A 17,919-nucleotide genomic window follows, 5' to 3' on the forward strand; every position below is an offset into this window, starting at 1 on the left:
AGGGGGTTGCTGGCAGAATCAACAATCTGATTGCTTATCAGGGAGATCAGCCCGAGGCAGAGAAAATGACTCAACATTGTCAGTCATATAATAATAACCCATTAGCTTAGAGCCTGGACCGATTCCGACAGAGATACAGTAACTTGTTGTCATGGAAATGTCCAGGTCTCAGTCAAGGTAATGGGCCTAAAACAGCATGGATTATCCATCACGGTAACTCAGGGGAAGGGGGAGTTGTTTGTTGTCTCTGTATCTGTGTTGAGGGAAACGTATGCTTATTGCTTAGCAAGATGTATGGGGTCATATTTCCCTTCCTCAGAACTAGAAGTCACAATATCCCCAGTTACTGATTGAAAACAACACTCCCCAAGAATCCCAGAGTGTTTGTTTTCACCAGTTTCAGACAAGGACAGATGGTGAATTAAAGGCCTGAAACAGACACATCCTCATGATTTCATGTTTTTATGTATCGCTGGATGTTTTGCTTGATTACTTGGTGGAAATAAATCCAGGTGTCTTGCTCTCGTCTGTATTTGTCTGGAATGTAATTAGTCTGATTGGAAGTCCTCATGCATACAGAAGCAAGATGGATTTTCTTTCATCCTTAACTAAAAGGTTTGTTTAGATGTAGTTCGAAGATCTCCCAGCTATATGTTTGCACAGTGTACTCTCTCATACTGTTTTCTGATTTGTTCATAGCAACAGAACAACAAATGGGCCATCTAGAGATCAGGAAGTAGGTCTTATTGGGTGATGTTATATTGACCGAAGAAGAACGAATATACGAGAACTTACAAATTAACTTTAACGATTTCTGTATAATTAGCATCCAAATGAGTAAACAAACCGTCACTTTTAATTAAGTGAGAATTGTTTCAAATGTCTTGATTAACTTAACCTCAGCAACTTCACAAATACTTCAGTGTTGTTTGGCAATTGCTGTCGGGTGATATGATTTCTGAAACTGACAAACAGATTAAAAGATGTGAAATTGCTCTCATATACACAGAGGTCTTGAAGTCTTCCGTAATGAATTCATTGTCCCAATCTGGCTGTGGATCTGCATATGCTAACATCACAGCTGCGTCAGAATAATCTGGATTTTATGACACATGGCCTTTGATGCATTGAGATTACGTGAAAAAGGATTTTAGTACAAACAAGCAAAAAGTGCTTTGGCTAGCTGTAAACTGTTGTTATTGTTAACTATGTTATTAGCATAATGTTAGAGCTCATGCTAACATTATTAAGATTTTGTTTTTTGAGCCATAACTTTTTAAACTGTAATTTTATCTTCCCAGTTTAAGTCATTATTAAAGGGATTTCTGATTAAATGTAGTCAACTGTACTCAATGACTTAATTTTACTCTTCACTCTATTCGGAAGTCATTGGTTGCAAATATTTAGTAAGAACTAACCCATTACAATTGTGTAAATTTCTACTTAAACACTTAAAGTTATAACAAGGCTGAGTTTGAGTGGTGGTTAAAATATTGCTACCTTAAGCCACCACCTGTAGGTAATTAGTATATATATATACCCTATACACCTGTAAATACTCCGGCTTACTTAAGAGTATGGTTTGTGTGTAAGCAGATAAATAAAAATTATATAATGCAATACAAAGTTAAAAAACAATTAATATTTAACTGAGAAATTCCTCAGATGTTTCTGTACAAAACAGACTTGATAAAACACCCACAGGCAGCAGTGACATTGGCCAACCGTGAAGCCACAGCAAGTGTAAAATTGGCAAAGTAATTGAAGCAGCAAACTCATCACGCAAGAGATATCAGTACCTTTAATTTAAAGATGAGATGTCTCTCGCTTTTCTAATGCTGACATAAATTCATTCTGAATGTTCAGAGGTACTGAAAATGTGGTTTTAAAAAACAGATTTCCACCCAAAGGGCACTTTGAAGCGTTTTACAAGCAGTTGCTCCTTATCTCTACACATTTGGCTAATGACCTCAGAGAAACCTGATGGATATTAAACATCACCCAGTTTCACCTTCTTAGGTTAAATCATGTCGAAGGGGGGAAAAAAAGCTCAGATAACATCTCACACGGAGCAAAGCCACGACTACTGCCAGGGCTGGCAATAAATACAAATCATTAACACAAAGACTCTCATCTCACACAGGCTCTGAATGATAAGGCTGATAGCTACGGTTGAATGGCTTGGATATAAAGAACGTGTGGTGCAGATACAGAGAATAGCCACAAAAGTTCACCACAAAATATAAAGATTTAGCTTTTCTGGAGAAAACAAACACAGGGATTTAGTTTCCTCTCAATGTGTTTCTTTACGTGGTGCAAAGGACTCTTAAATAGCATTCAGCCTGTTAAAATGCCAGTATCAGTTACGCACATAAATTCAAGGTTTGCCTGAAGTTGTGGTGTGACCGCTTTTTCTGTTGTCTGTACTATTTATGATAACAGATCTAAAACAGAATCTGTCTGCTGAAAGAAACTCACTCACTCACTCTGCTTCTCTGTTGTGCTGCACAACTGGCAAAAAAACCCCCCAAAAAACCAAAAAGCCTATGTTTACAGCATGAGTTTTTGTGGAACTGACAGTAGGGCGGACATTCCCAGTGTGATTATGCGTCCCCAGATGTTGGAGCTGTATATGGAATTTGCTGTTTGAAACCACAGAGATTAACCTGCACGACTCTCCTAAATCAAATTGGCTGGTACAGTGTTCTCATTATTTCCACTGATGACTACCCACCAAACACACAGAGGGGGAATTAGTGCCAGAGACAGCAGCAAACAGTAATTCGGCAGAGCCTAAGCACTCAAACACACATTAAACTACCAACAATAGGTTTCCATCACTGCTAGAGTTTTAAAAAGTCTTAAATGCATCTCTTCAACATAAAATAGCCCCATCTAGTGGAAGTCATCTATAAAATATCCTTAAAAATGTCCAACAAGAAAATAAGGCTGCTGTATGTCCTTGTTTTTCTCTTATTATTGAGACAAATTAGATTTGCTGTCATCATTTTATTTTATTTATTTACACATTAGAAACAAAACAAAAAGTGGAGTTTACTTCTTGTGAGGGGTACTACTCAGCCTGTGAAAACACTTGAATGATGTGTTTTGTGGCTCTGGAGGGAGGTTTCTGCAGTCTGAGAAAATTACCCGGATGATGTCATCAGAGTTTCAATTCAGGATTCAGTGCTGACACCTTCAGTACGAGGGACCAAAAGTCAGGAAATCCTTGCACTGACTTCCACCATTCTTTTCTCAAGTCTGCCTCTTTCAAGCCTCAAAACCTTTGTGGAAGTCCATTACTAAATTGGAAAGGTATTCTGTGTGTCCTTCAAGTCCAACAAATAAATGTGTTCTTCTCAGCTAAGCTAAGCTTCTAAGCTAATTTTTGAAATTTTGAAACCTGCATTGTCGAAATCAATGTTTACCTGTGATTAGTTGTCTTCTTCTTCTCTGCCTTTGCTGGTGCACTGTTGTGTTTCTTAGCGCCACCTGTAGATGAGTGGAAAAGAGTATTTTAGTAAACAAAATGGGTGTCCACTCATCAAAACATTCCTCCATTATTCTACCAACAGTCAAAAAATCTACAGGATACTTTGGTTTGTTCCACCAATAAATAATGTAATACTAATATAAGTATAGACTGCAGCATCATGAAAACATGCAGATTTACTTTAACAGGAAATATTATTAAATATAAACACCCATATATACTGAATACAATGGAAGCAAATGACAGTAGAAATATAGAAATGTGTATAGTATACTACATATAGGCTGTACAAAATGTCAATAAAATACAGAATATTATATTATATTATATTACAGCAGAAAAACCTTTTTATCTATTTGTTTTGTATTGGTTGTTGTTATATGTCTGACCTTTGAATAACAATTATACTGAACATTTAGAGGTTACGTGCAATCTAATCATGTCCAAATGGATGGAAGGCTGCTGTGATGTGTGTGCTCTCCATTCTGCTGGCTGCCTCGCCTCTTGTCAATACTGTTTCTGTTTGCTGGGATGCATGGCCAGCACAGCGCTACACTTGCGGTCTCTGAAAGTCCGACAGGAGCAGAAACCACTGAATTATTTTATGCTGACCCATCTCCACATAAGGCTTTCAGCTCAGTTGCCATCGCTGCCGACAGAGCTCGATGAACCTGCGCCCGTTTCATTTTCTAGCACAGCTGAGTCTAATGGGACTCAAACCAATACAAAAGATGTCAGCAGAGGAGGAGAAAGGCAAACAATGGACAGTGAAAAGGAGCATGCCTCCTGACATGGATGCAATCTCTAGCTGCAAGGAAAGCTACACTACAAGTACATCTCATTGGTACAAGATGAATAAAAAAAAAAATCTGTCAGTGATATGAAATATGTTACAAGATGGCCACGAGACAACATACCTTACATCTTTTGGGTTTGTTGAGTTAGATGGACCTAAGCAAACTCATAAATTGTTCAATGCACATTGCATTTGACAGAATGAAAGCAATTGCCTGTGGCATTGAAAAGTATTCACTGTGCTTTTTTCTATCATGGACTGATACAACACAACATTATAGCCAATTCATGAAGCTTTCATATTTGCTGTTCTAAACCCCTCAAAGGTATTTTCTGAGAAAGCCCTTGGATACAGCGAGTATTGTATTTGCCATTTCAAGTTTGTTCAGAAAAAGATAAAAATAAATAAATCAGGAGGAGAAGTGGGCAATAGCGCAATTATAGTGATTGAAAAGAAAAAAAAATAGCACCTACAGAAACACAACCTTCATCAATAGAAAATCAAAGTGGGTATAATAAATAATTTCATAGCAATGTGTAAATGACTATATGCAAACAACGTGACAATGTGAAATGGTCGCTCGAGATTTCAAGAGTAAGGTTGCCGGATATTCAAACACAATTTCATTATGCCACTGCAGAAGTTGACAGTAATGAATGTTTACAGAAAATTAAAGCTTAAATGATTAGTCAATTAATTGATTAGTCGACTGAAAAAAAAAAGAGAATCAATGAGTATTTTGATAATTGATTAATCATTTAAGAAAATTTTAAGCCAGAATACCAAATGTGATCAGATTCCACCCTCTCACTTGTGAGAAATTGCTTGATTTCTGTGATTCTTGTCAACGGCAAACTGCGTATCTTTGACTTTTGGACTGTTGCTTATGCTTTGGGAAAATGTGATCATCATTTTTGCACTATTTTCTGACAGTTTATAGAGCAAATGATTGAGCAATAATTTACCAAATAAATAAATAAATAATCCACAGATTAATCAATAATGAAAATAATTTTACACAGTGTCACTGACTGACCAGATGAGATATGGTCAGCTTGTCTATTCAATTGAACTCGAGTTATGGCAGCAGCAGAGACAGGTCTTTATCTTTTGATTACGGAGATAAATGTTATTACTCTGATATTTCAATATTGTGTTTTCAGTGAAGCACTGCATGATAAGCTCAGCTCAGAGGATTTTCCATAACAGTGAACAATAAGCCAACGGCTCACATGAAATTTTCATCAGCAGCTCTTCGACTTGGACTTCAACATGACCCTTCAGTCTTCTGGGGAATCTGCACAGCTTGAGAGAGAGCGCAGTAAGTATGGCCTTTGGTAAAAAGCTGCTGAAGAATTTTCCGCTTTTGAATCTTATCCTACCAGTGCCTCTTAGAAATGCAGTTCTGTCATCTCTATAACACATGATTTTTTTTTTTTTTTTTTGTGGATTTCAAATAAAATATAAAAATAGATTGTAAATGTCAATTTCACCTCTATTTGACTGACAGATGGGTCTATATTTGGAATCAATAATTTTCAGACATACTCACTGGTCACTAAAGAGAAATTAAAGCTGCTAAGACTTTGGATCCCTTTTTACTATTTATTTATTTATTGTATTTTATAGTTTGACTGAGTGGCCAACACTTCAACTTTGCAGTACCTTGTTTGTTCAGCTCTCACTGGATCTGGAACATCCTTACACTACCATAAGTCCTTGCTTAATATCCATTTTTCACTCATGCATATAAGTTGCTGAAATAAGGTGGACAGGAAGCCCCGAAATCACAACACGGAGAAAGCTTATTTCCTCTTTATGATAAAAGAGAATGAAACTCAAATAAGGCAATCATAGCAAGACTGCTGAACGAGATTGTTTTGTGGCACAGCCTATAGCAATTTTGGCAGCCCAGGCGGATAATCACAATAATATTTGCACCCAACCGATACTGTGTCAAAAACTAAATGAGTGTGACTAAGAAAATGGCATTGGCCTCTGGCATCTAAACTGTACAGGGATGGTTTCAGAAACCACGCAGAGGAGAGGAAAATGTATCCAGATAAATATTTCTTTTTTTCTCAGGATTTCTTTGGAGGAGGTATACTGGGTGCTGACGTGAATGGCACAGCCCAGCCCCCGCTATAATGTGAGGGAAGGAGTCCAGACGCAGAGAAATAGGCTGCAGAGTGGATGAGCGCGGTCGGTGCGCGGACGCATCAGGTGCGCACAAGGAGCGAGAGACTCCAAGACGCACAGCGGCATGACTGATGAAAGGCGTATGGAAAACTAGGTAGCTTTGAGAGAGTTGTTTTCTCGTGTTACTGGTGTGAATTATAATAATAAAGCGGACGATTTGCCGAAACATTGAGATAAAGATACAGGAGAGCAAAAACAATATGTGAAGGAGCGCTAATGGAGGCGTACCGGACCATGAAGCTCTGCTCTGAAAACTCCGTGTTATGAAGCAGCAGTGGCGCACAGACCTCCCATAGGTCAATCTGGCAACGTTTCAAGTTCATCTAAAGGGGGCAAAAAGAAATCATGAACCTATCAGAGTCTGTTTGGCTCTTGGAAGAGCCGTGGAACATGAGCAGCGCGGAGGAAGAGGACCAGAAACTTTTATTCGGGATCGGCACGGATAATTTCATCACGCTGCTGGTTTTCGGGCTCATCTTTACGCTCGGTGTTCTGGGCAACTCCATGGTGATCACCGTGCTGGCCCGGAGCAAACCGGGGAAACCGCGGAGCACCACCAACATATTCATCCTCAATCTGAGCATAGCAGACCTCTCCTACTTGCTCTTCTGCATCCCCTTTCAGTCCACTATCTACATGATGCCGACGTGGGTGCTGGGCGCATTCATCTGCAAATTCATCCACTATTTCTTCACTGTGTCCATGCTGGTGAGCATCTTCACCCTGTCTGCCATGTCCGTGGACCGATACATTGCCATCGTCCACTCCAGAAAGTCCTCCTCTATCCGGGTGGCGAAGCATGCTTTGATCGGAGTGGTAGTGATTTGGATACTCTCTCTGGCCATGGCAGCGCCTGTCATGTATTACCAGAACATTTTTCACAGAGGGGAAAATCACACCTTTTGCTGGGAAGTGTGGCCAGATCAAAACCAGAAGAAAGTCTATGTCGTTTGCACGTTTGTGTTTGGTTATGTGTTGCCTCTGCTTCTGATTTCCTTCTGTTATGCAAAGGTAAGGAAAGCTAATCACATGGGTCATGTGTCATTTTATAATTATGCTTTTTTGACTATTACAAATCTATCTTTTTTTCTACCTTTATTTCCTTACTTACAGGTTTTAAATCACTTGCACAAAAAACTAAGAAATATGTCCAAAAAGTCAGAGGCATCGAAGAAAAAGGTATGTATAAAGCCAGGCTTTTTTTGGGGGGGGGCTGGGGCTGGGGTATATATCATGGCTTACAGTCATATGTTTGCAAACTTGTTTGAATGTAATCAGTTAAAAAACCCTGGATAAATTCTGGATGGATGAAAGTGGATGGGTTTTTCAGCCACTTGTTGAATAACATAAAATTAAATAACATAATGAGAAATATGAATGTGAAATGGCACAGATTTTAGTTCCAAGTCCGACAAAGAAAGAAATCCAGTGATAATAACACTTAATACACTGAAAACACTCATTGTGTAATAAATGTTCCCTGAAAAGTGACAATATTCACACTATTATCTGCCATGATGATTATGGTAATTCTACAGTTAATGATGATGAATGGTGTCAGCCTTTATGTGAAATTTAAGAAAAGGCACATACAAGTCATACCTTTACTGAAATAGCCCTCATCTCTCTGGATCAGTGCGTTTCACAGTTCACTAGGCTACAGCCCTTTTCTTCTGTTGACATATGGTTTGATTCAAAGCACAGGTCAGTGTTCTTAGCCCCTAGGAGGATATATATCACAGCTACACTGACCTACGCTCCTGCACACATTATTCAGCCAGGGAGTAGTCTGTCTGTGCCATATGCCGCACCATTACCTCCGATTCAACAGGCAGCCAGAGGAAACTATTCCCATCCTCTTTGTTTTTCCTTGGGTTTAAAATAATGAATATTAATGCTGTAATGCTTAATGTTAACTGGCACACTCAAGCAAAGTGGCCAAAAGCAATGTGCAATCAAACTGCCATCTAGTCTTCATTATTCTTGGTGGAGGTAATTTAGCTTCCCAGAGAGCCAGTTATCTGCTGTCGCCCGCTTGATTGCCGATCTGTCTGTCTGTCTGTCTGTCTGTCTGACCATTATTCTTCACAGCTGGTCAGTTTAGCAGCACGATCTGATAACTGCCGTGTGCCATGAAGCCAGGAGTTAAGACTCCTGGTCAGCCAAGAGATGTGGAGGTTGATGAGAATACAAATGTGCTTTGATGTACACTTACATATACATGCCTGATTGCGTTAAAACAACAGTGGATAATGAAACTAGAATCTCAGAAATACTGATGATCAGCTGTGCTCACTGTGCAGAGTATTGATGGAGTAATTCACAAAGGGAATGTTACACTGACAGCTTTGTAAAAAAAGGTTGGCAAACAGTGCATTAAATCCAGACTATAATATATAAATTACTAGCTACTGTTTAACTATAATGAAAGTCAGAACGTCAGACAGCCTGCACACATGTTAAATACGAGTTAGGTGTCAGCTCCGTTAACAATGAGAAACATAAACACTGGTGCAAAAATGAGCAATTTTACATTGAAAAACTTCAACATTCACAAATACACAAGTATGCTTGTGCTTGTGCCAGAACTGGTGTTTCCTTGGCAGTGTGTATCTGTTTTGTCCAATAGGCTATGTGTCAAGGAAGGTGTTTAATAAAAATGAATTATTTATATTATTTAACATGCAATAGTAATAGACAGAAAACAGAATTAGTTTAAATAACTTAAAAACTTTATAGACTTATAGAGTGCTCTAAAAAAAAAGTCAGGAAAAAAAAAAGAAAACAGCAGCATGAAAGCCCACAAAGCTGTTTTCACTTCATTCCATGGTGTGAATTCAAGGTAGAGGTGCTGTCAGGCAAAACACATTTTTAAGGGGAAACAAATTTTGGCACAACACCTGTCATGTGGCAGGTCCCATGATGACTCAACTCCCTGGCTGCTTTCTCCTCACTCTGAGTTGCTGTAAAAACATAACCTGGCTGTTCAGTTGCAGTCTGTGTGTCCTGTGGTAAAGTCAGCGCACCGTAGCTTTCCTGCTGGTCAGTGTTACCTAATGGTGCTAATGTCACCCAGCTGTTATCAGTGTCAACAATTAAGCCAACAATGACTAAATTACGTGAAATTACGTGAATAACTGTAGCTCAGCACTGAGAATTACGCTTTCCTGCTGAGAGTTAGACAAGAAGATCAATACCGCTCATATAACTAGCTGTTCAATATGTCCCTAATGCCAGGGGCTGTTAGCTTAGCATAAATACCAGAAGCAGAGGGAAACAGCTAGCATGCCTCTGTCCAAAGGTAGCAGAAATCATCACCTGCCAGCATCTCTAAAGCACAATGATAACCTACCATTATTCTGACCTAGGACAGTTTATGTATTGTTCCAACATAGTTACCCTCACTACTATCCTTGTAGTCACATCATTTAAACTGCCTAAATTAGAAACCATATAACATAAGAGGACCTTGATTATAAGACAACCCCCCTTTTTCAACATGTGTTTAGGAGAAAATGACTTTTTGAGGCGAGGAAACACTTTGTCATCCGTCCTGTTGGGAAAGTTTCCCTGAGATAACATGAATCCAAGGTGAAAAGAGTCCTTATCACTGAAGCCTTTTCTCTTGGAAGTGGTCAGAATCACTTCTCTATTTTTCGGGCTGTCTTTCTGAGCTCATCATCAGGGACAATGGTAAATCTTGGCTGTTTGAAAATCTGTTTAAAAACAGATTTTCTCTGCGGTTCCTTTCTACATGAAAGACGTCGAGAGATGCAGTGAACTTCGTTTTTTTTTTTTAGTCTTCATGAATTTATTCCTTTTGTGGCAGCAAAACATGTTACAAAAGCTTTTAAGCTCTTATGTGACACTTCTGCTGTGTTGATGTATTTGGAGCCATTTGTTAAAAAATGAAATCAGATACAAACAAATTGTGTTTAATTTCTTTTAAATTACCTGAATCACACATATTAGTGTTAACATCAGGGTTTTATTATGACATAGCTGCCAGCTACAGAGGCTTTGCAGCAATTTTGCCACAGGTTTGTTTGACACATCTGTAGTTCTTTGCACTAAGTGGGAGATCTTGCAGCTGGCAGAAATTCCCAATATCAAACAGACTGAAATCAATGTTTTTTTCAACCTGTTTGCCAGTAATTATGGTCTAGGTGATATTATGTAAATGTGGCATAAGTGCAGCACTGTTTCTTGTCCAGCTGCAGTGACTGTCAGGCGTCTCCGCCGTAGTATCGACTTTATTGTCTTTATCATTTATATCTCTGCAAGAAGGGAAAAAGCATATCTTCCAAAATGTTGAGCTGTTCCTTTAACCATAAACTAGTTTATCTCAAAGGAAAACCATGATCTATACTGATGTAGAGTGTCGTTATCAATTAACTACGAGGTTGGTGTTGTGTTTGCAAGCAAATGAGACAAATAAATAATTTGCAGTGGGCCACACAATGTCCTTGGTGGAAAGCTGTGAGACTTTGTTCAAATAAGTGTTTAGTCAGTGGTTTGTGTGGTTCACTTGGGGCTCACTACCAGGCCTGTGAAATATAATGTCAGTGACAGCTGGGAAGAGCAAGGTTACTCCCGCTGCTGTTGTGAAATACATGTAGACAAACTTCTTATCAGCCTCACACACCCACAGTAGGAATCAGACTGTCTCGAACAGTCAAATGAGACACTGTCAAAAGCCAAATCACCAAGATAAATGAATAAAAATAGTAAATCTTCCTTAAACTTTCTGGAAGGTCTGTGTGCCAAAATGTGACAAATTTTATGATCATGTGATCAGATAAAGAAAATCTGACATATTGTTGCTTTTTGGATAAAAAAATAAATTGAAAGACTCGAAGAATGGCTCCTGGTTAATGTTCTTGGGAATACCAGAGTCATTGGAGTTCATTTTACTTGGCAAACAATTATGTTTTTAATGGATTCTCTGTGCTGAACCAGAGGTTAAAAAGGCAGTAATTAGTACTGTAGATTTAGAAGTTTCCGCTCAATGAAGTGAGCCAGGCATCTAGACAGAGCAAACAGATGGTTCTGGATAATTATGAAAATGAACATTTTGTGGTCTTGAAATTGTTTAACAGCATCTGTAATGTGAAACGGGGACAGCTGAAACGTTAGAGACCAAATTACTTATTGACAGTGTGGTGTTATTATCACTTGAGTGTTACTATTGTAAAGTATGTGTTATCCTAACTGAAAGAATTAATAGTGTCACTCAGCAGCTCCCAGTGATTTCCCAGTGAGTTCCAGAGAAATTTAAAGTAACATTTATGGACCCTGTCAAAGGAGTTGAAAAGCTGCATTAATTGTGCTGTGCTTTAAGTTTATCAAACTTTGAAGTGCTTCAAGATTTATAAGTGCAACTGAAATCCATAAGATTGACTAACCTCAGACTTCACCTTTTTTTAAATGAGCATTTTCAACTTGAAATACTGGAAATTTAAAAAAGAAAAGTCCAAATATCACAAGAAAGGTTTTACTTAGTAAATATAAAGTTAATACTGAAGAACGTCATAATTTATTTACTTAGCAAATAAATCATGACATTCCTTTAATTGTTACGTGGCACAAACATAAATGTCATATTTCAGTCATGTTTTCCAAATGAGTTTCCACATTTCAAGGTTTAAGTTCATATCATATACATCTCATTGCACCCTCTTCTTCTGTAATGTTATAATGGCACATGACTGGGCAATTAGTGGCAACAGCTGTTGATCTCAATGAACTCAACTTCCAATATTCACATAATAGTAGTGAATGGAAACCAGTGCTGTCCCCTGATAGTCGGATGGACAGACATCGTTAACATGGTTTATTAGGGTCATTTCAAGAGGGTAAAGGACGATCCCAGAAAGGTGGCACGCAAACTCTGCAGGCAAACATTTACCCATCATTCCTCAACCTCAAATATGGCTAATCCCTAGAAACGTCTTAGTAGCCTTATGTTAGTCACTTAGCATGTAAATGTTCAGACAGTCTCCTTGCTGTTTTTTAGCAACACATTCAGAATTACTATCGCTTTTGCCAGTGTGGCTGCGGCTCCAGTTGTGTGTGTGCGCTTGTGAAATTTATATCCTAAAGACCCATTATATGTTCCTGTGTTGGTGTTACAAGTTCATAAGTTGAGTGAGGTTTTGAAATACATCAAAAAGTTCAGTCTCAGAGAAGGAAGTGATGCACATCCGGGGACACTAAACCAGAACTATAGTGGGGCGACTTAACAGCAGAGTGGTTAGGGAGCATACCACATGACCGTAAATACCCTGAGCAAGTCCCCGATCCAACTCCCAGCCGGACCATTTGCTGCATGTCATTCCCTTACTCTGTTTTCCCACATTTCCTGTTTGTCTTCACTATCCAATAAAGGCAGTACAAAAAAAAAAAAAGAAAAAGCAAGCAATGTAGTAGTGTAGTTAGTTCTGTCTGAACCCGCCAACAAACCCAGCCTGTCTTACAGCTGCTATGTATTCTGGTCTATTTCTGTCAGAAGCACACTCACCCAGGTGTATCTTAATCTTAATCTTAATCTTAATCTTAATCTTACTCTTAAACCCACTGAAGAATCTGACATGTTGATGGATTTCTCCCTGTATGATATGATTATTAAGTGTTGGTGCAGAACCCCTCTTTGATTCTAACAAACTGATGCCAAAACCTGATAATTATCACTGGTGTTTTACGTGGCTGAACATTTTCCTGCAAACAAATTCAAACTGGTAACTGAAAAGGAAACATTATTTTCATGTAACCATTTTATGGGGAAAAAAACACTAATGCAGGAAAACAACACAATGAACCCAGGACTGCAGAGCACATCACATTGCAATAACTGTTAATGGTTTTTATGGCATGTTTTTTTTTCCATTAAGGAGAAAAATCTATCTTGTGTCCTGATCTCCAGCTTTGACTTTCAGTCCTTCAGTACAGTAAAATATTCACATTAATGAACTGTGACACTGTAAAAGAAGAAGATGGATCATTGTAAGGTCAATATCTCAAAGTCAAAAATAAATCTTGACAGCTTTTAATCAAATATTTAAAACATTTTAGTGAGGAGCTAACAGCTTTTGACAAGAGAAGGTTACAAGGAGAGACAGTGTGGCTGGAGAAAATGGATTGTATTAGATTTGTCTTCCTGTGGTGATGTTGCTGTTTATATTAGCCTAACTGATGGCTCTCTGGGGGCTGAGGTGAAGATATGAATGTGTGATGGAGGCTATCCAAACAAAGCACTGCTATTAACATATTGCTGCACTAAAACTGTGGGAACCTGTCCCTGGCTACTGTGTGTATGTGTGCTGGTGTGTGTTATGTGCATACTTGTGAATAAGGGTTGGGCTGATATGGCAGGCCAATATTGACCTTCCATTCAAAATTGGATAACGTCCAGTCAGTGATATTTATCTCAGACATGACTGATGTGCTGCAGTTTCATTACACATTTATTGTAAAAAAAAAAAAAAAAAAAGATCAATACTGCACTCGGCTGTGAGAAAATTTTAAATTGAAATGATGATCATGAAGCATTTCATCAGACTGCACAAACATTTGCACTGACTGTTATCATTATTGCACTACTCCTCATCTGAGAGAGACTTGAAGAAAATGTGAGTTTTAGTCTACAACCTTCTCAAGTCGAGTCAATTTGATTTATAGAGCACCAAATCATAACAGAAGTTATCTCAGGGCACTTTTCATAAAGAGCAGGTCAAGAATTTACTCCATACAATATATTTTAGAGAGAACATTGCCCCATGAGCAAGCACTCTGTGACACTGGAAAGGAAAAACTACCTTTTAACAGGAGGAAACCTTGAGCCAGAACCAGGCACGTCTGCCTCGACTGGCTGGGTTGAGAGACAGAGAAACAGGGGTGGAGAGGGTGGGAGAGAACGAGTGAGAGAGCAGGAGGAAAGAGAATATAGCACAATGCAGGTTCCTCATGGCAAGGTATAATAATAATAATAATAATAATAATGATGAAAATTTTAGCAGTCCAGACTCTACAGTTCCAGAGGCAGAAATACCTAAAAAAAGTGACAGGAGAAGAGAAGAGAGTGCACAAAACTACAGGAGAGAGAAGATGGCGAGTTGGTAAAACCCATTAATGGGATATGAATGTGAACTTACGGTTAATTTATTTTGGTCTGAGTTGAAAAGTTCACTATCTGTGTTTCGGAAAAAACAACAACAACAAAAAAAAAATCTAATTAAAAAAAAAAAAAAATCTAATTAAAACCCTATTAACCTGCTTGTGCTTTTGCCATACTGACTTTCTTCAGTGTTCGTTCCATTTAAATCTTGAGGTTTTGTTTTGTTTTTTTCTTTTTGGCTACTTTGGTGTAGTGCAACAAGTTGTGAAGACAACACGGACTAATATTTACAGTTAATGCGAACATGCTAGCAATCAGTTGCCTATTTACACGTCCAGTGAACATGAAGCAACATTAGAATTCATTTAGAGTTGGGTTATTACACAGTTATTATTCACTGAAAACAGCTGCCTGCTGCTGCTTAAAACCACACCGATGAGAGCTGTGAGACTGAACCCAACAGTAAAGTTACAGGGCCAGAAAACAGTTTGCCAAAAAAGCTTTGCAGAGCCACATGATAACTGACCCTCTTGACACTGATATTGTCATTTGATCAGTTGTTAATATAAATTATGATTAGCACAACATTAATAATACAAAACCAAGAGCAAAACCACGTAAAAAAAAAAAGCAGCATTTCAAATTAATTTCAGTCTTCTCTGTATTTTTATGTTAAATGATGGGATCTAATTAGTTCTGGAATAAATCCACTTGCTACCAAGAAATGCAGTGGAGGGGCCCGGCAGCATGTAATTAGTTCTTTTTTTTTTATGATGACACTTTCCAGCTGTAGCCTTTGGCTTTACTGATAGCCCTGCCCAAAGTAATAACATCCACCTCTTAGACACTGCATGAAATCAGTTTGGCATAACAGTCACATTAAGTTATCACATTTTCTTAAAATATATCTAGTCAATAATCTTATGTTTTGGGTCTTTAGAGGGGGAAACGTGTGACTAAATACTTTTCTGTTAAACTGTATGATCAACTGGAGGTAATCACCACTACACTGCCAGATGTTACTCACTTTATGACTCAAACTAAACACATTACAGAAATGCTGTCTATGGATATTCCTGTAGATTAAGTGGCCATCAGTTGCTCATTAAATTAATTACCCGTGAAGTTATTAAGTGAATACGCATGTGCGTGGTTATCAAGGGTTGTCTGATCTTTCTCAGAAATAGGTACCAAGTGTAAATCATAACATGTGACCTGTAATTTATGTTCATAGCTTCAGAATAGAATAATCTTAGTTTTGACAAGTGCAGTGAGCTCTGCTCTTCTGCTGTTGTTCTTCTTGTTCAGCCAATTTACTGCATGTTGTAGTTTTTATTTTTTATTTTTTTACATGCTTGTCATTATTACACACATAAATCTTCACGGCCATAATAGCCTTATGGATGAGAAGCTTCAATATCGAGCTAGAGAGTGATTGTAAGTCTGATACGAAGCTCTGTAGACATGTTCAGGAGTGAAATTAGATGTATGGATTAGACAGATTTTCCATTATATTCTTTCCCCCCTCAAGTTCAACACATCACCTATGTCCTGTCCGACCAAATAAACAATACGAATGAGCATTTGTATCACAGTCAATTCTGATATGAGGGTCATCTGAACATTTACGGGATTGCAGCTGGACCTGCTGAGTGAAATGTCAATAGGATAATGTGATTTATGCGGTGCCAGTCAGTTTAATGTAATACAATTAAGGGTTTTACAAGGCCCTGAGTGAGTACGGAATTGCATGCAGATTGGTCCGCTGTATCTACTGGTTTCAGCAGGAACTGCAGTACAGCTAATATTCATATTATCTTCACTGTATGTTTGACTTACATTCACCATAAACTCCAAAGGGCAGACTCCAAATGGGTCCTGATGTTGTTCTTTGTCTGCAGGATGTATAAATAAGCCACTTTTTTACTTTTTCAGGATATGCCAATTATATATAAAGACTGGCCTCTTGTTGATTGTACCATTGCACCATGCTAACAAAATCTGCACACTAGGCTTTATAATCACACCTATGAGTACCATTTTCTCACTGTAGTTGATGAACTGAACCCAGGTTCATTTCAGTATTTCACATAAACAACTGTGTATTTTAAGTGAGTATAAACCTTACCTTCTCACTTTGCCCAGGATGTTCAATCTGTATGAAAACATAAAAAGGGCATATTAAAAGATTTAGTCAGTAACATAAAAATAAAATTATTAACTTCATAAAGATGTAACAAAGTACATTTCTAGGTGTGGTATATCACAGGACAAGAGGGAATAATAATAAAGAATAATAGCAGAGAAGCAGAAGAATATCAACAAAGGAAAGTTCTCCAAGGCCCAAACCTCATAAAACCTTACTTTATTCTTTTGTCCTGACTAACAGTTAAACCTGAGTACAGCATATAAATGTTGTCACTGTTATCCCTGAAGGCACTGACTAAATCTCTCTCCTGTTCCCTTCTGTTCTCTGTTACTCATTTGTGGATCCCAGACGGCCCAGACAGTGCTGGTGGTGGTGGTGGTGTTCTGCCTCTCTTGGCTCCCCCATCATGTCGTTCACCTCTGGGTGGAGTTTGGGACCTTCCCCCTGAACCAGGCCTCCTTTGTGTTACGAGTGGCCGCCCACTGCCTGGCATACAGCAACTCATCTGTCAACCCGGTCATCTACGCCTTCCTGTCTGAGAACTTCAGAAAGGCTTACAAGCAGGTATTCAAATGCCAGATCGGTACCAGTGACTCCCCGCTGAACGACATAAAGGAGATCCGCAGCAAAGCGGACACGCCGCCCTCGACCAACTGCACCAATGTTTGACTGAAAAGGTTGCAGATGGTGACATGAAAATGAATTAAGGCAACTGTCAGACTGAAAGTCAGTGTAAAGTCATAGTGACAGAGCCATCAGATGTTTTTTTTTCGATGTAGGTAAGTGTAGTTGCCTGGATATTGCCACAGCTCTACTGTTCCACATAAGCGCTGTTCATTATGCCTGAACTAGAGGAGATAAAGCCACTGTGGCTGCAGGACATGATTACTCGCTCTTTGATCAGCCTCCTGCATCTCTTCATTTCATGAAAACCCGTGGAGTCTGAAACTCAGGAAAATGACCCCCCACCCTCTGAAGTGAGACTCATTTTGATTGCAGATGATATTTACATGTCACTTCATGGTATATCTACATACCAGTACATTAAAAATATGGGGCACCTTCAGACTTCAAAAGTATGAAAAATCTATGTTTTTTTCCATGGAAATTATGGAGTGCAGTTGGATGGTGGGCTCATATCAGTTCATATCTGTGCATTCAGTGGAGAA

At 38.6% G+C, this 17,919-nt stretch overlaps 1 protein-coding gene across 1 annotated transcript; it reads left to right on the forward strand.

Moving 5' to 3' along the window:
• Window positions 1–6,833: 6,833 nt before the first annotated feature.
• On the forward strand, window positions 6,834–17,419 carry LOC121186569 (galanin receptor type 1-like). The gene is made up of 3 exons (XM_041045340.1): window positions 6,834–7,499; window positions 7,602–7,667; window positions 17,099–17,419. The coding sequence occupies exons 1-3, from the start codon at window positions 6,834–6,836 to the stop codon at window positions 17,417–17,419; spliced, it is 1,053 nt and encodes a 350-aa protein (XP_040901274.1).
• Window positions 17,420–17,919: the final 500 nt, after the last annotated feature.

Source organism: Toxotes jaculatrix, chromosome 8, assembly GCF_017976425.1.
Source record: "Toxotes jaculatrix isolate fToxJac2 chromosome 8, fToxJac2.pri, whole genome shotgun sequence".
Lineage (NCBI taxonomy): Eukaryota > Metazoa > Chordata > Actinopteri > Toxotidae > Toxotes > Toxotes jaculatrix.

Coding starts and splice junctions, on each gene's coding strand:
- LOC121186569 (XM_041045340.1), top strand. CDS start 6,834: ATGAACCTATCAGAGTCTGTTTGGCTCTTGGAAGAGCCGTGGAACATG. Junction 7,500..7,601: donor TTTCCTTCTGTTATGCAAAG/GTAAGGAAAGCT, acceptor CCTTACTTACAG/GTTTTAAATCACTTGCACAA. Junction 7,668..17,098: donor CAGAGGCATCGAAGAAAAAG/GTATGTATAAAG, acceptor TGTGGATCCCAG/ACGGCCCAGACAGTGCTGGT.